This window comes from Zootoca vivipara, chromosome 1, assembly GCF_965207765.1.
Source record: "Zootoca vivipara chromosome 1, rZooViv2.hap1.1, whole genome shotgun sequence".
Classification (NCBI taxonomy): domain Eukaryota; kingdom Metazoa; phylum Chordata; class Lepidosauria; order Squamata; family Lacertidae; genus Zootoca; species Zootoca vivipara.
In genome coordinates, this window is record NC_142582.1 from 82,757,525 (window position 1) to 82,783,805 (window position 26,281).

The following is a 26,281-nucleotide window of genomic DNA, read 5'->3' on the forward strand; positions in this document are numbered from 1 at the left end:
TCCTGGATTTTTTATGGAACCGAACAGCTCGGGTGCTTCAGAATGTGCCTTCTGTTGCTACAGGGCTATGGGGCTTCACTATTTGACCCCCCCCCCAGGTTGGGATTTTTAAAGTAGTTCTGTGGGTCCCAGGGCACAGAATCACCCCCGATCCTTTCCTTTGTCTAAACAGACCTATTCCCCCCTGACTTTGGAAGGCTGTGCTTCAAGGGTGATACCAGGGGTTTTTTAAGACCTGCGCCTCTTAAGGATTGTTACAGTCCATAACTTCCATTGCTTTCTACAGGGTTGGGGGTTTAAAGCACTGCCACCCCCACCCCACCCTGCAGGCGCTCGGAACTGGCAGCGCCAACAACGCGCCCAGCAATGTGCAGAAGAGAGCACCGAGCATCCTGAGCCAGTGGGTCCCAGTTGTACCAGCACTTTTTTTTTTAAAAAAAGACACCCCCTGAAAATAAGCCACTGTGTGTTTTTTTGAGGGAAAAAAGTTATAAGACGGTGTCTTAAAAAAGGGGAAACACGGTACTAATGGCAAGAATTGAAATGCAAAAAGGGGCGACGCGAGTTCGCGGCAGCAGCAGCCAGGCGAGGAGGAGGGAGCGAGCGGGGAGGGAGGGCGAGTGCGCCAGGGCTGCCTTTCCTTGCACAGGCGAGGCTGGGCTGGCTGACGTCGGCCGCGCCGCCCAGCCGAGGCAAGGAGGAGGAGAGCGGGCCGAGCGAGAGAGAGATGTGGCTGCTGCTGCGGAGCCTCTCTCCCTCCCCTCCCTTCCAGTTCATGTCGCTGCAGTTGTGCAGCCAAAGTGGGGAGGGCTTGGCGGAGCTTACAGATAAGGAATGGGGAGGCTTGTTGCCTCTCCCAACCCTACGTGTCCAGGATTGAGTTGGCCCAAAGTGCATGGGCATCATGTGACCCTTTTTTTATGATCAGGGCTGGAGAGAGAAGCTATACCACATATTTAAGGGGGAACCCAGGTGGCTCTCTGGCCTGTTGGCTGTGTGTGTGTGTGTGTGTGTGTGTGTGAAAGGTTTCTCTTTTGAAGAAGGGTAGAGGAATCTAAAGCAGCTGGCAATACAGACTTGCTCCTGATACACCAGGGTCCCCAAACTAAGGCCTGGGGGCCGGATGCGGCCCAATCGTCTTCTAAATCCGGCCCGCGACGGTCCAGGAATCAGCATGTTTTTACATGAGTAGAATGTGTCCTTTTATTTAAAATGCATCTCTGGGTTATTTGTGGGGCATAGGAATTCGTTCATTTCCCCCCCCCCCAATATAGTCTGGCCCCCCACAAGGTCTGAGGGACAGTGGACCGGCCCCCTGCTGAAAAGGTTTGCTGACCCCTGTGATACACCCTAATAGTTGGCATCGCTTCTGGAGCAGGATTGGAATCTGAGTAAACTTTTCCTCCATTGATCCCATCAACATCCCTGGGATGGAAAACCTTAGCTCTGTCCCAGAATGCCGATGCCAAGTCTCACCATCTTCCTTAACTTCACTAAGCAGAAGGTTGAAGGCTCTGCCATCTCAAGTTTTGAAATCGCGGCGCCTAGGTGAGACCGGAGCCAGTTTCACCTGGGCTCCGTAGCCCCGCCCATGTTCCCACTTTGTGGCCCCTCCCCTCCCGTGCCTTGCCCCCGCCCCTTGCCCCCCTCTAGTTTTGATCCTGGGTATGCCCCTGTGGGTGTCTGTTACACTCAAATGCCATTGCAACCCGTGTACTTTGGGTCTTAAAGAATACACACACTCCACAGTTCCAGTGCCTTTATTTAACATTTTTATTAGCCCTGGGGCCTTTTCAAAGGACAACTGTGCAGTTTTGGTGCAGGATCTGGATGGCTTTCCTCACAATCATTCTCCTTTTGCTATTTTCCCAGCCCTCAAACAGCAATGTTTTGCCTCTGAGAAAAAGATATCCCTGCTCCCAAGCTGTACTCTTCCTGTTTTGCCTATGCAGGATAAGTAGCCGATACCTTTTTTAAAATAATAATAAGGAAGAATGGTAGCACATGAACCTTATACGTAAGAAGGGACTGACGAATATCAGCATTCCTAGCGGGAAGGCAGCTGATTCGACCGTATCAGAAGGGCGACCGGGAAAGAATGTGAGACTCCTGGCCTCACCAGCTCCGCTTCTGCGCTGGCTGCAATGACACCTCCGCGACGGCAGGGGCCGCTGTAGGAAGGACGGGGGCAGATGCGCCCTCTTTCCACCACCGCCGGAAGCCGCGCGCGGCCTGACTAGGCGATTCCGCTCGCTTCCGTCCACGGGTTGGAGGTGGCGTGAAAGGGAAAGCGGTTGTTTTCGTCGCAGCTTCAGTCGGAGATTGAGAGAGAGAGAGAGAGGCCGGCCGTGAGAGGACCATCCGCGGCACGATGCCCACCGTGGAGGAGCTGTACCGTAATTACGGAATCCTAGCCGACGCCAAGGAGACCGCGGCCGAGGTGCGACCGGGCGGGCGGCTCTGACTGCGCGCGGGGCTCCTGGGCCTAGGCGGCGGCCGGGGAACGTCGGCGGCTTTATGCGGCGGAGGCGGCTATTGCGGGGGGGAGGACGGGCCAGGCTCCCCACCTCTCTGCCTCTGCTCACCTCCCTCTCCCCGTCATGAGTCTGGATTCGACCCCCCCCCTTTGGGGGCATCGCCTCCCCCTCCGCTAGAAATATTCCATTGAGAAGGTGCCCCTTCCTTACTTAGCTAAACAACCTGACGGTAGGAGCTTGAAATCACGGGTGGGCCGAAGGCTCGCAGCTTGGCAAAGGCATGCTTAAAAAATAAAATGAATAAAAATCCGGTTGTAAAAGGATAAAGAAAAGCTGTTTTGTGAGGGGGGGACGTGCAGCGTAATAATCCCGTGCTCGCTTCTCCCAGTGTGCGTTTAGTTCAACGGGGGTTCCCCCCCCCCTCAAAAGTAAGCCTGCTTAGAATTGCGGCCGCAGCATCATACCATGTGCTGCGTGCTGCGCTTGCTTATAGAGGCAGGGTTGTAGTCGTGTTTACGTGGGCGTTCATTCATAAATACATTGTCACAAGTGATGCGATATAACATCTCATTTTGTATAACATGTACCCTGACGTTATCGTATGCATCCCTACAGCTCAGCCCTGTGTATGTTTACTTACCAATCCTCCTGTGTGTGTTTTAGAATTGTGGCCTTAGAGACTTATGTGCCATGCATCCTCTTCTAACGCCATTGCCCCAAGGGATGCCCTTTCCCCAGTGGTGTATTGTACTCACAAACACAGGTTTTCCCCCTCAACTCTTCTTCTTGTAAGCATCTGTGTTTGCTGTGTTCTACCTTGATGTGTAAAAGACCAGGGGGGGGGTCCTTCTTTTTTTCCACTATACTGCCACCCGCAATGATCCATGGCACTGTCTCCTCCAACACTTTCTTGGAGACACCTAGCAGTAGGTTATGAAGAACATATAAAGCAGGCATCCCCAAACTTCAGGCCTCCAGGTGTTTTGGACTACAATTCCCATCTTCCCCGACCACTGGTCCTGTTAGCTAGGGATCATGGGAGTTGTAGGCCAAAACATCTGGAGGGCCGCAGTTTGGGGATGCCTGATATAAAGTATCCATCTAAAATTAAACGCTACAAACATAATGGTAAAAGTGTTCAGCTCTTTCCCAGAGTAAGCATGTTCTCCAAAAGCTAGGACAAATAGGATGATATTGCAGTATTCGGAGAAGATGTTTGCAATGCAATCCTATACATGGCCTACTGAATTGAGTGAAACTTACTCCCATGTCCATGGGCATTGGTTTGTAACCTTAGACTTTTAGGAAAGGTGGTTTTATAGTTATCTAACAGACACCAAAAATAACTTTCTGGGTGTTGTTTGGCACAGGAGTAGTGGTGGTGAGATCTTCAGTGGATAACATTTGTTAACGGAGAGTTTTTATCTTCTGTCTTAGCACAAAGATGCTTACCAGGTGATTTTGGATGGTGTCAAGGGAGGTGCCAAGGAGAAGAGATTAGCAGCACAATTTATTCCAAAATTCTTCAAACATTTCCCTGAACTGGCAGATTCAGCTATCAATGCCCAACTGGACCTTTGTGAGGATGAAGATGTTTCTGTAAGTAATTTTTCTTTGGCATTTAGCACTTGCCTCTTCTTCCTTCTGATTTCATCCTTTCCCCTCTCCTCCCCACCCCACTATCAGATTGACCCTAAAAAAAATGTGGGGGAACAGAACATTTTTCAATCATAAGGTCTAAACCAGGAGAAACAGCTACCGGTATTACATCTTTGGTTTGTTTAACCAGTATTGGCATGCTTGTCAATTGATTGGTAAATTATTTTAAGAAACAAAATTATGGCAAGTTGATAGTGTGTTTTTTTTAAAAAAAAAATTGTACCATATAATCATCTGGGAGCAATCAGAGTGTGGGTGCCCTTTTTACCTGTTCATCAGGAGTTGGGGTTCATACAGACTTAATTTAGGCACAGACATCCCTTTTCAAAAAGTATTTTCATATAGTTTAGTTATGAATTTATAAGCTTCTCTTCAACATGTGCTCCCAACATATATGGTGTAAAATTTAAAATGAATTAACAAAATAATTTAAATACCAATTTCAAAAGAACAATGCAAACTAGCAAAACCAAAACAGGAGTGACTCCCCAAGGCAGGATGAAACTACATAATATTTGCCTGTTTACAAAACAATGACATAAAGTGAGAAAGTTCTACAGAAAAGGTTCATCCTTACATCCATATGAGTTGTAGCTTGAGCAGGGCTACATTAGCTCTTCATGTCTGTTTTAGTTGTTAAAATGTTTCACAACAGTGCGAGAGGAAATTTGTCATTTTAAACTTGTCTGTGTTGTAGTTTTATTTGGGTGTGAGTTAACCACAGTAGATATTGATGTTACTTTTAGACTGTTCATCTGTTGTACTGTGACGATCTAATGACAGATAAACATGTAATATTTACATATCTACCACAAAGTAAGTCCCATTTTCAGAGGAGCTTCCTCCCAGGTACATTGATTGATGTAGGATTTCAGGCTAAATCCCTTAGCGGAGCCTCATGATAGCCTTAGGCCTTTAGCAATTAAGTAACGCTGAACATAAAACACTGACATCAAAATCAGACAATATATTGTGTCTGACTTTCCCAACCTTTTGTTTGAAGCTGTATCATCTGTGTAAGAGAATTTTAATTCATTGGTTGGTGAATGTGTGTGTCTTTGTTTTGTTTATAGATCCGGCGCCAAGCAATCAAAGAATTACCTCAATTTGCTACCGGTGACAACCTCCCCAGAGTGGCAGACATACTCACCCAACTTCTTCAGTCAGGTAGAAGAGATTGGTGTTTGTATTTGTAACCTTCTTACAAGGTGTAATCAGAGCAAGGATATAGATTCGTTGCTATGGTTGTCTTCCTCAACCATCTTGTTTTTTTCCATGTCAATATTTGCAGTTCTATATTTTAGGAGTCTTCACCACCCCATAACTTTTGCTGTCTTACCTACTGTTCAAATTCCTAAACGCTCTGAACCTCCTTTGATTGAAAACTCAACATGTACAGGGAGCTGGCAATCTGTACATTCTAAAAGGTGCATGTCAATCTTGACTCGTGCTAAAAAGTGCATAGTCCATAGTGCAGGAAAGGGCTGTGCTAATGTACCATTGCAGGCAGAAAAGCACAGGCTGCGTGCCTCAGAACCAGATGGAGCCCAACCATTCCGTGTCTTTCACCAGGTGGTACTGCTACTCTGGCTGGTGCAGGAATTCTTCGTGCTAGCTTCTTGGGGAAGAAGTGACTATCCACAACCTCTAGGTCTTAAAAGCTGCATAGGTTTGTTGGAAACAATGCTGCTTCACACGTTGCAGTGAAACTTTTTGCTTGGCACAGTTAAGTGGGATAGATAGATGTATATGGCTTCTAGACGTTGGGTGAAATCCAGTGGTGGTCATTCACTGGTGGAATGTACACTTTTGGCAGACAGAATTCCTTCTCCTGCCCCTAATCACCTAAAGCATTGGATTCCCTCTGGAGCAGAGGGGCCGGTGCAGGAGGGTGGAAATGAAGGGGGAGGTCTGCTTGTGTGGTGTTGTATGTTGCCCATTGATTAAACTTTCTTGTCTTTAATAAAAAAAATAAAAAAATTGTCCAGTAGCATCTTAGAGACCAACTAAGTTTGTTCTGGGTATAAGCTTTCATGAGCATCCATACTTCTTCAGATATTCTTCAGTGTGCATGCACACGAAAGCTTATACCCAGAACAAACTTAGTTGGTCTCTAAGGTGCTACCGGACAGTTTTTTATTTTATTTTTATTTCGACTGTATCAGACCAACAGGGCTACCTACCTGAATCTAGAATTGTTGACTTTGTGCTTGTTTTTGTTGTGTTCTGCTTCTTTTGTTTGTTTTTGATGTAAAATAAGAAGTGTTATTTATAAATTATAAATTCTTTATGAATTTATAACTTATAAAGAATATTTAAAAAAACAGTGCCCTCAGGTTAAAACCTGGACATGCTTTGATTAATTGATTAATTTTCTTAAACCACAATATGGATTATAAGTATAGTATTCAGATAACAGGAGAAATGACTAAATGATTATAGAAGCAGTTTATTAAACAGATAATACAGACCCGCTTTCAGGAAGACTGAAGTCTTGGGGAAGATAAGGAATTGGGAATTAAGAACATGGTGGCATAAGTTCTTCTGTAAGAACATAGGCTTTATGCATTGTTTTTATGTATGGTTTTTTTGTTTTTTGTTATTATTTTATCATTTTTGTTAATTTCTTGTGTGTGTTTGTTAAGTAAGAAAACTAATTAAAAGCTTATTAAAAAATAAGCAGTGTTATTATGCTATCATTGTGCATGGTGTTTTACAGGGAATGCTTTATATGCTTCTTGTAAGGAAATAAACATAAGTCAGCCAGATGCAGCTTTGTATTTGTACTGTACTGCTATGTTATCTGCCTTCTGTTTTTATCTGCCTTCTGTTTTTCAGACAATGGTTTTGCCACTTTCATTCTTCACCTGGTTCTTTGAATAATTTCTTATCACATGAGATTCTAGTTTGTGTCGATTTCCAGTGCTTCACTTTATTTAGCTAGAATTAAAAATATTTTTCATCTTTAATTTTCTCTTTTCCCCAGATGATTCTGCAGAATTCAACTTGGTTAACAATGCTTTGCTAAGCATATTTAAGATGGATGCTAAAGGTAAAGCATGCATTATATCCTGACATTTATAAATTGTTTGTACACTCTTTTGGATCTTTTGGGATGAGAATTGACTATCTTTTGAGAGATATGGAATAGTTACCAGTCTGAATACCTTTTTGACAATAATAGGACAATTTGCAAAGATACAAAGAATATAGTTTTGTGTATTACAATAGATAGCTATTCCAGAGGAGGGTGTAGCTCTTTTAGAATCAACAGGCTTTTTTCTACTAATGTGGTATATAACATTTGCCATATTTATGCCATTTCCATGTAGCTGACTCATGCTGTTCTTTGGCAATCACTTGTAGCTGAGTAAGATTGTCTTCCATAAACACGGTTTTAACAGTAAGTCTGTAAGTGACTGTGGAGGTCAGTTCTGGATCCCATGTCCTTCCACAGTGGCGTCATAGGTTTCCGGGCGGGAGGTGATCACAGTGAGGGTTTGCTAAGCGTGCCTTCCTCTTAGCACGTTTCTCCCTTGCGTCCTGAGTTCGAACGTCTTCAAAACCCATGACACCTTTGGTAAAGGCTGTTCTCCAATTGAAGCACTCGCAAGCCAGTGTTTCCCAGTTGTCAGTGTTTACAGTGTTTACTACATTTTTTATATTTGCCTTGAGAGAGTTTATATACCTCTTTTGTTGACCACCAGCATTACGCTTTCCATTTTTAAGTTCGGAATAGAGTAGTTGCTTTGGAAGACGATCATCGGGCATCTGCACAACATGACCAGTCCAACAAAGTTGATGTTGAAGAATCATTGCTTCAACACTGATGATCTTTGCTTCTTCCAGTACACTGGCATTAGTTCGCCTGTCATCCCAAGTGATGTGTAAAAAAAAATTGGAGACACGGTTGACGAAATCTTTCGAGGAGTTGGAGGTGGTGTTTATAACATATAACATAGGTTATATAACATATACTGTACTTGAAATACTCAAATATCTAACAAAATTATATTTCTTTCCATTGTAAAGGGATGCTTATGTGATATTTATTTCTATTTTAGGAACACTGGGTGGTTTATTTAGTCAGATTCTTCAAGGAGAGGATATTGTACGTGAAAGAGCCATCAAATTCCTCTCCACTAAACTCAAAACTCTGCCTGAAGAGGTGTTAACAAAAGACGTAGAAGAACTCGTACTAACAGAATCGAAGAAAGTGAGTACATAAGTTTAGTTCAATTACGGACTTCATAACAGAATTGCTTCCTATCAGAACACATTAAGTACCACCCACGGGTGTAAATGAAAAATGCAGCTAATAGTGTAGCTTCACCAATTCAAGATTCTGAAACATTTTAGTCTAACAAAGGTATGCTATTTTTACTGTGGGGTGGTTGCTTTCTCCCACCCCCGGCCACCGCCAATGAACTATCAAGACTACAAACATTTTTGTCTGCTTTGGAGAATATCTAAGTTAGCTATCTAGGAGGATGATACTGGAATTGGAGGAATAACTTTTACTACCTGTCATACCATATGTGTAAGAAACACGTTGTCAAGCCTCTTGATAATGTTACCTATCTAACATCTATTGAATCTTACATATTACATTATCTAAAATTGAATATCGGCTTTGCTAATAAAAAGACGATAATCTTCATATTCACTTTTGTTCACAGCCACATAGGGGTCATTTTTCATTTAGTGCTGGAGACACATCCAAGTGACAGCTGGCATTTATTTTAAGATGGGGAGGAGCCATTGTTCCTTAATCCCATTTTATATTTGCTCAGACAAAAGTCCCATTGAGTAGAGTAGGGGCTTGGGCCCAGGTAAATTTACAAAGGTTTGCAACCTTAGACCTATTGTATTAAATAAAACAAGTTAATTTGCAACAGCAGTTAGGTTGGATTTAGAAGGTTCAACCAAGATTCAAATTCTGCTCAGATATGAAGCATTGGGGGAGATCGTTCCATCTGACTTAATGCATGGAAGCTTTAATACTAAAGGAAGAGGTTTTTTAAATGGTTTGTACTCTGAAATGTGCTGTAAAAAAATTAAGCGAGGAATGATAATTTGCAAGGAAAAAGAACACATGGGCACCTGTTCCCACCTGCATTGATATGATTCTTCATTCTTTTCTCTCTTTCTCTTGCTTTTCTTAAGGTGCTTGAGGATGTGACAGGAGAGGAGTTTGTCTTATTTATGAAGATACTATCAGGCTTGAAAAGCCTGCAGACTGTGAGTGGGCGGCAGCAGCTAGTTGAACTAGTGGCTGAACAAGCTGATCTTGAGCAGACCTTCAATCCATCTGACCCTGATTGTGTGGATAGACTCTTACAATGTACTCGTCAAGCAGTCCCACTTTTCTCAGTAAGTATTTGCAGTATGGTGTGTGGTTTATTTAAGTGTTGTGACTGTTGTGTCAACACAGCATGGCTGTATTGGCTGCGTCAGAATGACTATCCCATAATACAAGTCATGGGTGTGAAAAGCTGCAAGACGGTTGCATGTGTAAAGGAAAATGGACCCCTGACTGTTCGGTCCAGTCGCGGACGACTGGGGTTGCGGCGCTCAGCTCACTTTATTGGCCGAGGGAGCCAGCGTACAGCTTCCAGGTCATGTGGCCAGCATGACTAAGCCGCTTCTGGCAAACCAGAGCAGCACACGGAAACGCCGTTTACCTTCCCGCCGGAGCGCTACCTATTTATCTACTTGCACTTTGACGTGCTTTTGAATTGCTAGGTGCGCAGGAGCTGGGACCGAGCAACGGGAGTTCACCCCTAGGCTCTGTGGTTTAGACCACAGTGCCACCCGTGTTGCATGTGTAGCTGATATATATTTATAAAATAGCTTGTATCCTACTTTTGACCCCTCAAGGACTCTCCCAAGGACTATCCCAATAAATAAAGCAAGACCATCAATTTCATTGGATCAACCAGCCAGAGTGTGCTTAATGTTTGGTATCACTCAATAAAATCTAGTTAAGATAGATTAAAATCAAGTGCAGAATAAAATAAACCATAACAAATTAGGGAGGAGACAACAAAATTCAAATCAGATTAAAAACCAAGTGGAATTAAAAGACCTTAGAAGCTGAGTTCAAAGCTTTAAAGAAAGGAAACCAAGCAATTTAAGATACCTGTTTGCTTGAGTTGTAGCTTTCCTATCTCTCACTGCATGTAAATTGCACCACTGTTTTATCTGAGCATACTTGCTGTCTAAAATCTTTGAAGATGTTTCAGTCATGGAAAACAATGCCATGTTTACTTAGTAGTATGCTAACTTGTTGCTGTTACAACTGCTATTTTGTTTTTCTACAGAAAAATGTACACTCCACAAGATTTGTTACTTACTTCTGTGAGCATGTGCTGCCAAACTTGAGTTCCCTGACCACCCCAGTTGAAGGCCTTGATATACAGTTAGAGGTAAGCTAATCTGGAAATATCTCATGGAGCCTGAATTATAGTTATCCAAGGTTTGCCAAAAGAAGATAGGAAGAAATTTATTGCTAATTTGGACCACTGACAAGGCTGATTTCGGTTGACTTATCTTATACTCTCTCCTAAAATAGATTTGCCTTTTTATCATCATGCATGCTGCTATGCAGAACAAAACAACTTATGCATATAGTCTGCAGCCTGAAAGAATGCTATTCAACTAAGATCCTACAGGATCCTTCCGCCCTCTAGGCTCATTTTCTGATTTGCACTGTCATATCCAGGAATAAGCCCTTTCTTTCTGTCTTAAAATCTGTTTTTACTTAAAATTGTCATGGTATAAAGTTGCAACTGTTAATTTTCCAATGGCTCTTTTCCTCTCTCCTCACCCACTGTAGGTGCTGAAACTGCTTGCTGAGATGAGCTCCTTTTGTGGAGATATGGAAAAGCTAGAATCAAATTTGAAGAAGCTTTTTGATAAACTACTGGTAAGAGGATTATTAGTCTTAAGAGAGAGAGTGAAAGTTTGTAATTAGATTTCATTAGGCCTTTTATTTTATTTGAATTGAAAAGCACCTAGTGTAATGATAGTAATTCCAGAGGGATAACCGTGTTATAATAGCTAATTGCTTTAGCGGATTTGAACACCAGATGTTGACTAATTTTCATACACAACATGTTTACAAGTGTGAAGAAGTTCAATTCTCTGTGGATAGCACAGCCCTTGAAAGATGCTTGAACAGCAACCGGGAAGAAATACATGCTTGGCTTCAGTAGTAAAGGGCAGGGGCTCACAAATTGTGTCCAGCTTTGGTAGTTAGAGCACCAAACCGTAGGTGAGGTACTGTTGTCATCCTCCAACGTTGCCCCCCCCCCTTGGTGTAATCTGTAAGGGAGCCATAAATGTGTGGGGCTGGGTGTAGTCTTCCCATCTCTGTCTTCTAAGTGGGCAGCAAGAGGAGGATTTATTATTCATAATATTTTGTATACTGACCTTCATCCAAAGATCACAGGGTGGTTAACAATATAAAAACACAAAAATATATAGCATAATAGCTAACAATAACCCCCACACAATTTTTAAAAATGTCTCTGTCCTGTGGTCTGAACTGATTGTCGGGAGTCCCCCCCCCCCTCTTTAATCATTCCCTTTCCCCATGTTTCCATCTGGGCTCCCTTCACTGACATGAAATTGGGGCAGAGTCTGCACACCCCTGTAGTAGGCAATGGGAATAGATTCCATCTGAATACATAACTATGTCTTGCTGCTGAGGAGAGTGTCAGGAGGAGAGCAGGGACATTGGAATGGATAAAGACTCTGCAGAGGTCAAGATGCAGTGGAAAACAGCAGACAAAAAGCAGACTAATCTTGACTGGGTGAAAAAAAGGGAACGTTTAAAATGTTGCTACCTACTCTCACTCAGTCAGAGGAATAGAAGGGAGGAGCAGGGTGGCGCTATGGATTAAACCACAGAGCCTAGGGCTTGCCGATCAGAAGGTTGGTGTTTCGAATCCCCGTGATGGGGTGAGCTCCTGTTGTTCAGTCCCTGCTCCTGCCAACCTAGCAGTTCGAAAGCATGTCAAAGTGCAAGTAGATAAATAGGTACCTCTCCGGCGGGAAGGTAAACAGCGTTTCCGTGTGCTGCGCTGGTTCGCCAGAAGCGGCTAAGTCATGCTGGCCACATTACCTGGAATCTGTACGCCGGCTCCCTCGGCCACTAAAGCGAGGTGAGCGCCACAACCCCATAGTCCACGACTGGACCTAATGGTCAGGGGACCTTTATCCTCACTCAGTCAGAGAAATGGAAGGGAGGAGCAGGAACAGAATTATAAGGAAAATGTTGGCAGTTTGTGTGTTCTGGTTTTTAAAAGGACAAATGTGGCTTGAGATTGCACCCTAATTCTGACAGCTGGGATTACATACTTGGCTGTGCAACCATGTTTGTGGACCTCTTTTGGAAGGAGATTTGGTAACGAGTACATAGTTGAGGCAATGACATCTTAAATACTAGATGAAGTAACGTGTCAATTCTTCTGGTTTCTGTTTCTCAGGAATACATGCCACTCCCTCCAGAAGAAGCAGAGAATGGGGAGAACGCTGGCAATGAAGAGCCCAAATTGCAGTTCAGCTATGTGGAGTGTTTGTTATATAGCTTTCATCAACTAGGTCGAAAACTTCCAGACTTCCTGACAGCCAAGCTGAACACAGAGAAAGTAAAAGACTTTAAAATCAGGTACGGTAGTATTAAAGTGTGTGCAGGTGTGCAGGCTTTGTTAGAATAGCAGTAATGGAGTCATGTAGAATTCTGCTGATCTTTCCTCTGCCAATTATAATTAACCATATGATTAATAAGCAAGCATTAGCCAATAATATAAAAGGTTAACTAAAACTTCAGACTGAAAATATTGAAGATACTGTTCTAGTTTTCAGGCAATAGGGAAATGTCTATGTCAGAATAGCTGTATAGCCCCAAACTGACATTTCAAAATTGCTTCTGGCCCTCTAAAAATTAATGAGAGAATTCTTCTCAGTTTTCTTATTAAAATTTACTTGTTGGATATGTCATATTGTCTTTCTGTAACTCAAACTAGCCTATACTTGTATAGCAATGAAATGAATAGTTTACTAGGCAGTGAAACAAAATGCCTTTAGCTTATTAATATGCACCAAAGGCTTATCTTGTGTAAAAGCTGTAATGCTTCCAACAAAGAATTACCTTTACGTTCATGACCTGTAGCATATTAATACTGAACTGCAATTTAAGCTGCTCTTGAAGAACTCATAAAGGGCTCACATGTTCCGAATTCTCAGATCAAATGGCACTTTGACCAATAGTAACCCAAATGAGTCTAAGGATTATTTAGTGGATTTTAGTGGATCTCAACATTTGTGTCCCATGGTGACCCTAACTTAGGGCTTTGCTCTGAGGTTTTCTGCTAACCTCCATGTGAGATTTCCTCCATGCCTTTGTTCCATCATCAGTTTCTAAAGTTGATAAAGGAGTGGTTAGACGCCAAAGACTACATAATTATTTCAGACTTCTCTTCAGCATCAGAACAATCCTCTCCATGGCCAGTAACAGCATCTGGCATCCTGGGGATAGGATCCATCACTAACACCTAGCTTAGACACTTTGATTCCTATTCGCCCCCGGCCCAGTGATCCAAGCAGCACAGAGTCTACCCAGCATTTAAAGTGGGCATTATTGGAAGTTTATCATATATATTTGAATATTCTATTTTACATATACAAATGAAATAAAAACATAAACATAAATCCCTTTATAAATCAGAGCTCTCCATCCACTGCCTTCCATGGTAACCTAGAATTCCATTATGGGAAATTTTTCATGAAAGCATGCCGGAAGGAGACATACAAGGCACTATCCAACTGTCAAAGGGACTCCACTCAGGGTTTGTGTAGGGTTTACACCTTAGCCTTTTCTCCTCCTGGAAATATCCTTCAAGGCAGTGAAGGTTTCGGATCAAAGTTCTGCTTCTCTCAGTAAAATGTTCTTGGTTTTGATTGATGGTTAAATTACATTTGATATTTAAAGAGTCTTGATTCATAAATCTACCCCAATGTTTATTTCTCTATGGAGACACCTTTATTTAGGTCATTCTACATATGGTCTATTACGCAAATTCAGTTTGCCAAATGTCTTTCTGTTGAGGCTTTTCTTTTTTCAAGATACTAGCAGTTTTCCTTTTTATCCTCTAGATTTCACTGTGTGTTGCATAACTTACTGTTCAGCTATTCTCTTTTGTTAAAGATTACAGTATTTTGCTAGAGGACTGCAGGTTTACATACGACAGCTTCGTTTGGCACTCCAGGGCAAAACAGGAGAAGCATTGAAGACAGAAGAGGTATGTAGTCCTCTGTGATGGCAGTACCTTAGCTGAATTTACCATAATGATTTTATCACAGTATAGTTGATGGATAAAGCTTGTGACAGTGGCTTCGATCAATAGTAACTGGGTGTGTTGCTCACAAAAAATAGTTTTTCCAAATTCTGTGCCTTCTGAAAATCTTCTCCCGAGGGTTGTGAGACTGTCAGGATATGATATGGGAGCTGCACAAAAGGGGAATTGATGAAAATCGGAGATGTCTTTTTCCATGAGCAGAAGTATCTCTCCACTTAAGCAAGCACCCTTGGATTGAACTAATTGAAGAGTGCCACTGTATTGCTTCTATTTTTATGCATCCACTCTGTTTCATAGAGAACAGAAAAGCAGTGTGTTGCTAGAAGTGTAGCAAGAGTGGTGGTGGGGGTGTTCTGCACCAATCCTCCACATAAGCCAAAAGGCCATAACTAAACTACACGTTCAGTGCATGTGATTGAAGATATTAAGCATGAAAGATTCCAGACTCTAGCAACTGGTAGTGTTTCAGATGGAAAATAGTTATCGGTGTTGGTGTTCGTTAAAAGAAAAGAAGGCACTGAGCTTCATTGGAAACATCTTAAATATAGACTTCAAAACAGTTTAACTTTAACATTTCTAAAATAGCCTTTCTCCTTTTTTGCAGAACAAAATTAAAGTGGTTGCACTGAAAATTACAAATAACATCAATGTTTTAATCAAGGTAAGCCCTTCTATATTTTATTACTGGATTTGTTTAAAAAGGATGGTTTGGTGAAGATATTTGTCCTGAAGAGCAAGAGCAAAGAGCAAATATGCAAAGATGTTTATTCGGCTGTACGCCCATCATAAAACACAACAAAACAAAACAAATCAAATAAAAACCGCAGACTCGTACAAACCACAGATAATATAACACAATTCACAGTTCACAGGGACAAATATTAACAATTCAAAAAACATATCTTGAAGGTTTAAGATTTAAGATTAAAAATTTGTCCTGAAGCTATTTCTGACCAATCAGTTCTGTGGCCCTAACTCTGTTCTTTCTCGAAACAGTAATACTGTTCCAATAACTTTTGCTGGGTGCTGCTCAGAGCGGCTGGCACAGCCCAGTCAGATAGGTTGCAGCATTATTGTTGTTGTTGTTGTTTGTTGTTATTAAATGTAGTAGATTCTTTCCTCACCCTGTTGTGTTTGAGCATTATACCAAACCTGTAGGGAAATTTAGTGTTTTCAAAAACAGTGCAGGAAACAATGGAATTCCATCAAATACTTTACAAGAACATAAAAGAGAAGTGAGAGAGAGACCGAATTCATACTTTAATGCCGATCCTAATAATGGACTTTGCCAAATGTGGATTTTAGATTGATTTAAAAAAAAATCTGGGAAATCGTGTCATCATGCAAGAAATTTTAAATTTGGGGAACTTTAGTTTTTAACATCTATTCTTCATCTGTTTAAAGTACTATTCCCAGAAACATATAATTCCTATTTTGTCTCTAGGATCTCTTCCACATTCCTCCTTCATACAAGAGCACAGTTACACTGTCATGGAAACCAGTACAGAAATCTGAAGCTGGGTAAGTTAGCAGTGAATGACTTCCAACTATTTATGTATTTCTCTCTTGTCTTTCTGCGCTCCAGCAGATCTCTGTTAATGTACCGTAATATTGGAGTCTTCTTTTAAATCTATTTAAACATCTATAAAGCTATGCCAAAAATGTTATTCTGCACACATAACACCAGTCTTGAAAGATCTACATTGGCTCCCAGTACGTTTCCGAGCACAGTTCAAAGTGTTGGTGCTGACCTTTAAAGCCCTAAATGGCCTCGGTCCAGTATACCTGAAGGAGCGTCTCCACCCCCATCGTTCTGTCCGGACACTGAGGTCCAGTACCGAGGGCCTTCTGATGGTTCCCTCGTTGCGAGAAGCCAAGTTGCAGGGAACCAGGCAGAGGGCCTTCTCAGTAGTGGCGCCCGCCCTGTGGAACGCCCTCCCATCAGATGTCAAAGAGAAAAACAGCTACCAGATTTTTAGAAGACATCTGAAGGTAGCCCTGTTTAGGGAGGCTTTTAATGTTTAATTGTTTTATTTCATTTTTCTGTTGTAAGCCGCCCAGAGTGGCTGGGGAAACCCAGCCAGATGGGCAGGGTATAAATAATAAATTATTATTGTTATTGTTATTGTTGTTGTTATTATTATTATTATTATTATTATTATTATTCATTGGTTGAATCAGTGTGTTTGAACATCCAAAGGAGAGTTAAGATAAAAGGAATAATAGAATTGTAGAGTTGGAAGGTACCTCGAGGGTCATCTGGTCCAACCCTGCAATGTAGTAATCTCAGCTAGATCCTACTTGTCAGGTGGCCATCTAACCTCTGCTTTAAAAAGGATATACTTTATATAGCAAAACAAATAGTCGCTTCAGCAATTGTAATAACTTTACTCTGGAGAGAGAGAGAGTCAGTAACATGTTCCCATGCACACAGGAGAAATACAGGAGGCGGATAATCTTTGTTTTCCTTCTAGAAGTACCCACTCCTGATGAGGAGCTGCTCCAAAGAGTCCTTAACCTTTCAGAGGCTACTGCTGCTAGAATAGGGAGAGCTACAAATACTGCAAGTCTGAGTAGAATACCATATGCAGTGCCTGGCATCCTTGGCATCTTGGTCCTTAAAAAGATGCCTAATCTAGGAGTCACCTTCTCTAGGCAAAACATAAGGCTACCTAGTATCTTCTTTACTTGAGAATAAGCAGGTGGTGGGCTTTTCTTTAAAATAAATAAATAAGCAAGCTGCTTTTACAATTTTCTGCTATTGGTGTCTGGAAATTGAGTAAAAGCCCACCTGTTCTTGCAAAGGAACAAGCTTTTCCAAACTCAAATATTGTGTCTTCCAGATGTTACTTGACTTGTAACTCCCATTATCCCTGGCCCGTAGCTGTGCTGGCTGGGGCTATGCGGAGATGTAGTCCAGCAATATCTGGAGAGCACTTTTGGTTACTTACCCCTGCTCTAAGAAAAATAGAAGCTTTGATTATTAAAGTGATGTTCAATTTTACCAATTTTGTGATATCGTATTTGCTGAAATCTGCCCTGAGCGCTCTCATTTTATTTTGATTTTTAATTTTACAGACAAATGGGCTAGAGAGTAAAGTAATAGGAATCTTCTTGCTTTGAAATACTAGGAATTTCTGTTCTATGCTATTAATGTTTCAAGTCTGTAAATTAACTTTATACAAAATGCCTTCATTAAGGTTTCCATTGCTGTACATATTGGGTTCATTTTTTAAAGTCTTGTCTCTGCAATATTTTTTTATCCTATTTTCTTTGAAGGCAAAAACGAGCAAGTGATGATGCAGCTTCAGACTTGCCAACAAAGAAGGCTCCACCAGGACCAAAAAGGGATTCCAGGCAGATATACAATCCACCCAGTGGGAAATACAGTAGTAACCTGGGAAATTTTTCTTATGGTAAGCATTGCAAGAGATTGTGTTAATCTGCGCAGGGGAGAAATAGGATTCTGTTTTGTGTTGTAAGATGAGCTGCTAGGCTCTGTTGCCTTTGGGGGGGATGTTCACTGGTATTTCTGTTCATGAATTTTGTGTGTGCTTTTTCGAGATACAATCTTGGCATGATTTTGCTTTACATATCATATTGAACAATGTCTGGACAGGTGTAGCAAGCCTGTGCCCCTCCAGATGCTCTTGGACTGCAGCTGTTAGTCGAGCAACATCTGGAAAGCCTCAGGTCTCCTGTCTGTGGTCTAGAACAAGATCTTTATTAGTGCTCCCATTGGCATTTACCTGTATAAAATTTCAACCTGTCGCATCCAATTCTTGAGTCAGGTTTTATTCACATTGAATAGGAAGGGGGGGGGTTGTAACATGATAGGAAACTACATTCAGATTTATGGGAAGGTATTCCATACTGGGACCCAGGTGGCGCTGTGGTTAAACCACTGAGCCTAGGGCTTGCTGATCAGAAGGTCGGCGGTTCGAATCCCTGTGATGGGGTGAGCTCCCGTTGCTCGGTCTCAGCTCCTGCCAACCTAGCAGTTCGAAAGCACGTCAAAATGCAAGTAGATAAATAGGTACCGCTACAGCGGGAAGGTAAACGGCATCTCCTTGTGCTGCTCTGGTTTGCCAGAAGCGGCTTTGTCATGCTGGCCACATGACCTGGAAGCTATACGCCGGCTCCCTCGGCAAATAATGCGAGATGAGCGCGCAACCCCAGGGTCGGTCACGACTGGACCTAATGGTCAGGGGTCCCCTTTACCTTTACCTATTCCATACTATCACTAAATTATTTCATGAAAGAGCAATCCAAACTCCTGTTCACCATGCCAGATACTGTGCAGACCCTGCAGCTCTCATATGACAGCAACGGGCCTGATCCAGGCTTCTTTGCTTTGCCAGCCTGAGCACTGGTGCAGCACAAAGGCTTTTTGTTCTGTCCTCCCACCTTCTTTCCCAGCCAGGGCTGTAGGAGTGGCAATGGCTGTGTTGTTCCATGAATCTCTGCCACTCTTGGTCAGTAAGGTAGGACTGCAGCCTAATATAATGCTGGAGAAAGGAAATAAGAATTGGAGAGATCAGTATAAGCAGTTTCAATTAATGCCCTTTCCTCACCATGTTTTTTCTCTTTAAAATGCATTTTTCAGCTTTCTCATTCAATTAAGGGCTGAAAAAATGGTATGTTTGATACTCATTCACAAACCTTGGCTTTCCTATGCAATCAGTGCCATCTGTTTACTTAACAAAGACATTGTCTGGGTTCCAAAGAGTTTTATAAGTGTATATCTGCAATTAGTGCTTCATCGGAAGTTCCCCAGAGTTTTGCAAGTGGCTTGTCTAGTGTTGTAAATGGCTGCAGGCATAATGAGGAGCACTGGAAACTATGACACGGACACTTCCAGAATAGCTTAATAATAACAGGTAGTCACATGCTCCATAGCCAGTTCTGCAAATAAGTCCACAAAGAAATGATTAGCCTACCTCTACCTGTGTAGCATAATTGAGGGGTGAAGAGAGCCAGTTGACTTGCCATTTGCAAAACCTTTCTTGGAATGAGTTACTACCATAGGTAAACTGGCAAGCACCTATTTTCAAGTTTGTGTTCAGCTGAAGTAAATTACTGACCATACCTTCCACTATCTCAGGTTTGTATGTTTTAATGTAACTCAGCCTGTGATCTTAAGAGTAAAGGGTGGTTAAGAAATAATGATAACAACAGACGTGCAGTATGTGTAAAATATGTGCATACATATGTATGCACATATAGAATAATTATACGGATTACTGCTACTTTTTCTGTGTATCAGAGACTTTGATGTTACAATAGTTTTACTGGATAAGGAGGGGTCACACATGAACATGCTAAATATTTCTTACTCGGCCTTGTTTCAGAGTTGGGAGGCACAGACGAGCAGGTTTATATTCTGACTTGAAATACATTTACCATAGGAAAAGCTATTCAAAGGCAGGTTCACACTGTCCTATCCCTTGAGTGGTTGTGTAACTGGGAGAATGACCTTGTGGATCAAGCCTTATGCGAATTGGGCAGTACGCGCTGGGAGCTGGTGTGGTTCTTACTAGTCTTGCTTCCACAGTTGGGTTCCTCATCTACATGATTAAAGAGTATGGTGCAATTCTTACTGTCACGTTTGTTTAAGTGACACTTGTATTTAAAAGCTAGAATTATAACTAGGGGTAGTTGCTGTTTTCCTTCTAGTCAATCAGAGATCCATATGTTTTAAAACAGACTTTTATTTCTCTTTATTTTCAGAGCAGAGAGGTGGTTTCCGTGGTGGACGAGGGAGAGGATGGGGTGGCCGTGGTAATCGCACTCGTGGAAGAATCTACTGAAATCAATGGTGTTTTCATTGCCATGATCATCTTTCAAGTCTGATGGATTGCCTGGAGGGCTGCATTGTTTAAAGAACTGTCTTCTGCGAAAAACTGATTTAAATGTTCTTATACCTTTGTATGTATGATCTACTTTTCTAATGGACTGCAGACTCGCCCACAGTGAAGCTACAACTGTATTTTGGGATGTTTAGCAGCTGGCAGTTTGAGTTTGTGTCTGGGTTTGTTTTTTAAGCATCTTCAAGACTTGTCCAGGAAGAAAGCATGGGTTTTCCTGCTGACGTTACATTCATCTATAAATATGGCTTTACAAAGTAGGCTCCTTAGTGTACAATAATTTTCATATGCTAGACAAGAGGTGGAAATGTTATAACTGAAGTTGAAATCAGCGGTAACCCTTCTCCAGACAAAATTGTTTTGTTTTTGTTTTTTTGCAGTAAGTGGGAAAGTATGATATTGCAGAAAAAGTAGTATAGGCTACCAGTGGTAGCATTGATTGTTGATAGGAATCCTTGATTTTTAAAGTGTGCAACATGGATGCAGAAGAATATGTGCTCTTTATCATAAGTCAGTCCATTTACTTGTTGGGAAGGGTGGGAGGGAGCAGGGAAGCCCAGGTGTTAACGTGAACACATTTTGCTCTTCTCCATATATTGTAACATAATGTGTGTTTTGCAAATGGCTTTTTAAATGTTCTCTATAAATGTGTGTGTGCATATATATATTTATATATGTGCCATAAAATTATAGTGAAAAAGAATAAAACTGCTAGAAATGCTACCCCAAGAATGGCAAATTTGTGATGCTGTAATAACGCCTGTTAAAGAGCTTGGATCAGTTAGCCCTTAGAAGAAGCTCTTTTGTTTTTTGTTTTAATTAGTTAGATACCTATGTTTACAAATATTAAGCATGGCATTAGGCACTTGGAATTACTGCTATTCAGTTGCACTTGGGTAAAAAGTTAAAACATCTTGGTAAATCTTACATAATAATGGAATCATTATAGTGATAAGGATTCTAGATATTTTATTTAAAATAATATGATGTAGCAAACTTGATTCTCACCTCCCCCCAAAAATATTTCCCATTAAAAATGTATGTTGGATCCTTGGGCATGGGAAGAGGAAGAGTGAGCAGCATAAAATGTCAATATCAGTAACAGATCATAGGAAAATTTATAACACTGCCAGAATGTTTAAGTTACCCAATATCAGGCTTTATTTTAAAAATTGCATATTCATTCTTCGCATCACCCCCAATTCCCCTCTAGCGTTTGATACCTGTACTGAAAACCAACATTTTGTACAAAGCATATTTCCAGCAAGCCTCATGTATATCAGAGAGAAACAATTTATAAACTGGACAAATAAATCATTTTAATCATTCTTTGGGCTCCATCTGTGCTATGCATTTAAAGCAGTACCATACCACTTTGAACAGTCATGGCCTCCCCCTGCCAAATAATCCTGGGCACTGTAATTTGTAAAGCAGGATGAGAGTTCCCTAGGGAAAGCAACTGATTGTTAAACCACTGAGAATTGCAGCTCTGTGAGTGGAATAGATGTTTCCTAACAACCCTCAGACCCTTTAACAAACTACAGTTCCCAGGATTCTTTGGGGCAAACCATGGTTGTTTAAACTAGTATGGAACTGCAGGTGAAGCCTTGATGCGTACAAACAATTTTTTCTTTCAGTGGCCACAAACATTCTAATTAAGGGGAAACATCTACATCTGTTCAGATTTTTGTTTTAGAAACTGGCCAGGTCAAAGTAAAAATAATTGATCAAAATGGATTTTGAACTATTTTTGGTTAATTCAGTATGTTTGCTTACAATGGCAATTTGAGATCCTTTAATAATGTGAAAGCCTAATTTTTAAGGATGGGCATTCAGTGATTACTACTGTGCCGAAGTAACTTTGGACAGGAGGTGGGGAGGGTCTCCTAGGTAACAAATTTGACTTAAAAACTATTTCTATTCATAAATGATGTGCAGATTGTCCTTAGAAACAGCTAGCTTTTTCACTTTTTGTTGTGGCTGCAGTGACTTCTTTTTGGAGACACCCATTAATCACATTCTCTTTGTAAAATTTCCTTTATGCCTTTGCAATAAATCCATTTTGTAATTTTGTTAGTGACTTCTTGTTGCTTGGTCTTTTTTAAATGATAGCTTCCTGAAAACACACTGGACTTTTAACAAAATATGTCATCTCTAGGTTTTAGGGATAATCTAAATGTAAACCATTTTTGTGTGCTCTTACGAGTTGGGTGTGATGCAAAAGAGAGTTAAATATAATTAATTCACTTAAAAGAGCTTGGTTGGGTGTTGGTGTTTCTCTACTTAGCTCAGACATCAAGGGATAATGCACTTGCAGCATGTTGCTTTTGCATAGAAAAAGCAATGCTCATCCAAAGAAGGTAGAGTGCAATAGAGAATTTCCTACAGCAGCAACATCCTTTCTCTTCCTAATCATTCACAGCAAATTTACAGTGCTCTTGGATAGGCAGATTGTGAATAGGATGGCCAGGTGAGGGAGGGGGTTCCTGCACTTTGTTGAGGTGAAGAGGGGATTTCAGCAGGTGTAGCTTGCATGACAAGCCACTCCCCCTTCTACACAACTATTAAAGGTGCGGGAAGGTTCTCTCTCTCTCTTTTCCTTACTAGTTAGGAATGAACATGCCTGAAGAACATGTTGGTAGACATTATTGGGACGCTGCCTTAAACTGAATTAAGTCATTGGAGCTTCTAACTCTCTACTGATTGCCAGCAATCCTCTGAAGCCATTTGGGGGTTGCAAGAAGGCTGCATGAGGAGGAGAAGGGAAGCCCCATCATGGAAGACACGTACCCTTGCTTTTGACACCTGCGGTGTATATTTTTAGGATCCACCTTATATTTTTGAGATGGTACATTGTTTTAAATTGTTTTTAATACAGTGGTGCCTCGCTAGACGAATTTAATTCGTTCCACGGGTCTATTCTTATAACGAAAAATTTGTCTAGCGAATCCCATAGGAATGCATTGAATTTTTTTGATTTTTTTTTCTGCTCATAGGAACGCATTAATTGAATTTCAATGCATTCCTATGGGAAACCGTGATTCGCTAGACGAATTTTTCGTAAAACGAGGCAACCTCCGCTAGAAAAATCCTTTCTTTAAGCGAAAATTTCGTCTTACAGGGCGTTCGTTAAGCCACTGTACTGTGTTTTAATGTAATTGCCCCAGGGATTGGAGGGTAAAGGGCATGTAATAATGTCCACTGACTCAATCACCCATTCTATGTATTTCTAAGGGTATTTTATAATCCATAGCTATATTCCTGGTCCTGCAATTTATTCTTCAGCGATTGACAAATTATTCTTTTTTTTTCCAGTGATGCAATGTCTTACATAAATCTCTGGATGGTTAGGAATATTGCTGAATTCTGGTTTGAAAATCCCTAAATTCTTGTATCTTTAATTAGTCCTATTTGTTAATGGGGTGTGCATGTGCAAGTGTTCATCCTGTCAAGTGATAGACCCCGTCTTCCCCACTGTATTCAAGCTATTGAAGTTTATGCCTTAGATAACTTGATGTGTTGTGCACATGGGACACATTAAACAGCCACATTTAACAATAGATGCATACTGGAAAGGTGGTCCATTCCTTCTTACTAAAGTCATAATTACAAATTCAAAAATATAGTACAAAAATACCAGTTTAAAATTGATTAGATGCAGAATGGGGGAGTAGTATAACTCACTTTGTACGTTGAGGAAGAACCTTGTTTTGGATTAACAGCTTTTAAAATTAGTTGCAGTATCTAGCAAGACTGAAATGTTTCCCTGCTGCTTTTTGAATATTGTCATTTCTAAGGGCATTTATTCTTTGGAATCTGGCCCCTTTTCCCTGTGCAGAATGCAGGTGAGCCCGATTCTGTTCGGTCCTGTAAAAGTGGACACAGGGGACAGGGTAGGCATCTTTGTCTGCCACGGGTTCTAACCCCTGTGTCAGTATATCTGTTGTTGCTGAGGCTTTTGTTTCAGATGCGGGGGCAGCCTGAAATGTTCTTCCATCCGGACGGGCAGGTACAGCAGCCTCCAAACGGGCACATGGTCCCATGTCAGAAGCAGTCTCTCTACTCTGGCCCTCCGTTAAAAAGGGCTTCCTCTCGGGAAAACGGGCGCAGGATTGCAGCCTGAGGCACACGCGCTCCTCTTTGCAACCGAACGAAGGACTTTAACGCGGTCAGCCAGCTGGCGGGTGCTCCCTTTGCGGAACAAAAAGAGCGCGGCTCGTATTCACCTTCCGATGACAGCGGCTGCGAGCCCGCGATTGGCTGCTGCCTCTGAGCAGCACGTGGGAGGGCGTGGCGGAGGATGCGTGGGAGGGCGTGGCCTCCTCTCCACTCCCGGCGCCCTCCTTTCGTAGGCCACGCCCCCTTTCGACACATTCTTTCTCCGCCTCCTCCCGCTCTCAGGGGCGCAGCCACGCGAGACGTCCTCATCTGTTTGATCTACCGCTCTCCTCCCCTTCCTCCGGGCTCTCCCGGTCACATAGAGATAGAAAGAGGGAAATGTTAGAGTGACACGCGCACGCAGGACTTGTGGTCTTAACAGGGAGCTGGCTTCCCTCACTTCATTTGCAAGGCGAGTTGAACGAAGGAAGAAAAAGCTGCTTTGCTGCTGCCGCGGCTTCAAAACATCTAAGCAAACAAAATCGGGCTTCGTGCTGCGGCGGCTTGAAACATCTAAGCAAACAAAATCGGGCTTCGTGCGAGTCTAATCCTTTTCGTACCTCTAAGCGCGCACACACTTCCTTCTCCAAAATGGCGATGGAGGCCAATCCGCTTCCGGGTGGCGCGGGTAGGCCGGGCTTGAGGAAGATGGCGGCAGCAGCGGCGGCAGCAACAGGAGCAGTAGTGTCCGGGCAGGATGGTCGAGGGCTGGCGTGCGCCTCTCCGGGCTGGGCGCTGCTGGGCCTTTTCCTGCTGCTGGGCTCTGCGGCCCAGCCTGGCGCCGCCACCACCCACTGGGTGGTCACCGAGGATGGCAAGATCCAGCAGCAGGTGAGGGAGGGGCTCCTCTGGCCGCTGTGGGAACCGTCGCCATAGAAACGCTTCCTCCCCCCCTCCCTTCCCTCTGCATTCTTCTCCCGGTGCCGAGGAGGGTCCGTCCCCTGTGTAGGGAAGGAGAGAGAGAGACTCTGAGGGCGCGTTCCCGGTGCCTGCGGTGCAGCCCCTTCCCATCCCTCCCCTCCGCAGGGCACTTTCCAGCGCTGCTTCCCTTCCTGGCTCGAGTTTCCTTCCCTCCCTCTCATGTCTCCAAGGGCACGTGGCCGCGAGGTTCTTTCTAGAGAGCTGCGTGAGCAGATCCTGCAGGATCAGGCCAGTGGCCCATCTAGCCCAGCGTCCTGTTATCGCAGGGGCTGGCTGAGCCCTTGCCTGTGGAAAACCAGCAAACGGGGTTGGAGCACAAAAGCAGCTTCCCTCCTGTGGTTTCCAGCAACCTCGTTGCTGCCCTTCTCGAAGCTCTTCCTTTGATCAGCGTTTCTGTGAAGAGCCCAGCAAGGATCCCTTTAGGACAGCAAAGTGCCTCTGAGGAAAGAGTGTGGTGTAGGAATAGTCAGCAGGCCTTCCTTGTTGCTTTTCTGCCCACACACCTTCTGGGTGGCCCACGATTTGGTCTTCAAGGGTATACTGCCTCTGCTTATGGGCATTCTCATTTAGTTATGGTTAAGGTTGACCTCTGTAAATTTATCTAAGCTATCACTGTGCCACATTATGTAGCGGTGAATTCCATAAGTAACCATGTGTTTCATGTAATAGAGAGATAAAAGTACTATCAGCTGCCTGTCAGTTTCATTGGGTGAACCTTCGTTCTAGAATAATGAGAGAGGTGAACTGAAGACTCCTCAGTTTCTCCACATGGTTTTATTAACATGTCATGTGTCTTCATAGCCATCTTTCTCTAAAGAAGAAGAGTTTGGATTTG

General features: G+C 42.5%; 2 protein-coding genes across 2 annotated transcripts in view; both read left to right on the top strand.

Moving 5' to 3' along the window:
• Positions 1 to 2,264: 2,264 nt before the first annotated feature.
• API5 (apoptosis inhibitor 5) lies at positions 2,265 to 22,447 on the top strand. The gene is made up of 14 exons (XM_035116074.3): positions 2,265 to 2,440; positions 3,915 to 4,076; positions 5,210 to 5,303; positions 7,123 to 7,188; positions 8,201 to 8,352; positions 9,303 to 9,509; positions 10,460 to 10,564; positions 10,975 to 11,064; positions 12,629 to 12,810; positions 14,350 to 14,443; positions 15,105 to 15,161; positions 15,945 to 16,021; positions 17,780 to 17,916; positions 20,231 to 22,447. Exons 1-14 carry the CDS (start codon positions 2,372 to 2,374, stop codon positions 20,308 to 20,310), a joined length of 1,572 nt encoding a protein of 523 aa, XP_034971965.1. The 5' UTR covers positions 2,265 to 2,371; the 3' UTR covers positions 20,311 to 22,447.
• TTC17 (tetratricopeptide repeat domain 17) overlaps positions 22,441 to 26,281 on the top strand; it is a 66,978-nt gene continuing 63,137 nt past the window's right edge. The window contains exon 1 of the mRNA XM_035116059.3: positions 22,441 to 25,356. Within this exon, the coding sequence (XP_034971950.3) occupies positions 25,117 to 25,356 (240 nt within the window). The 5' untranslated portion in view covers positions 22,441 to 25,116. The remainder of the gene's footprint in view (positions 25,357 to 26,281) is intronic.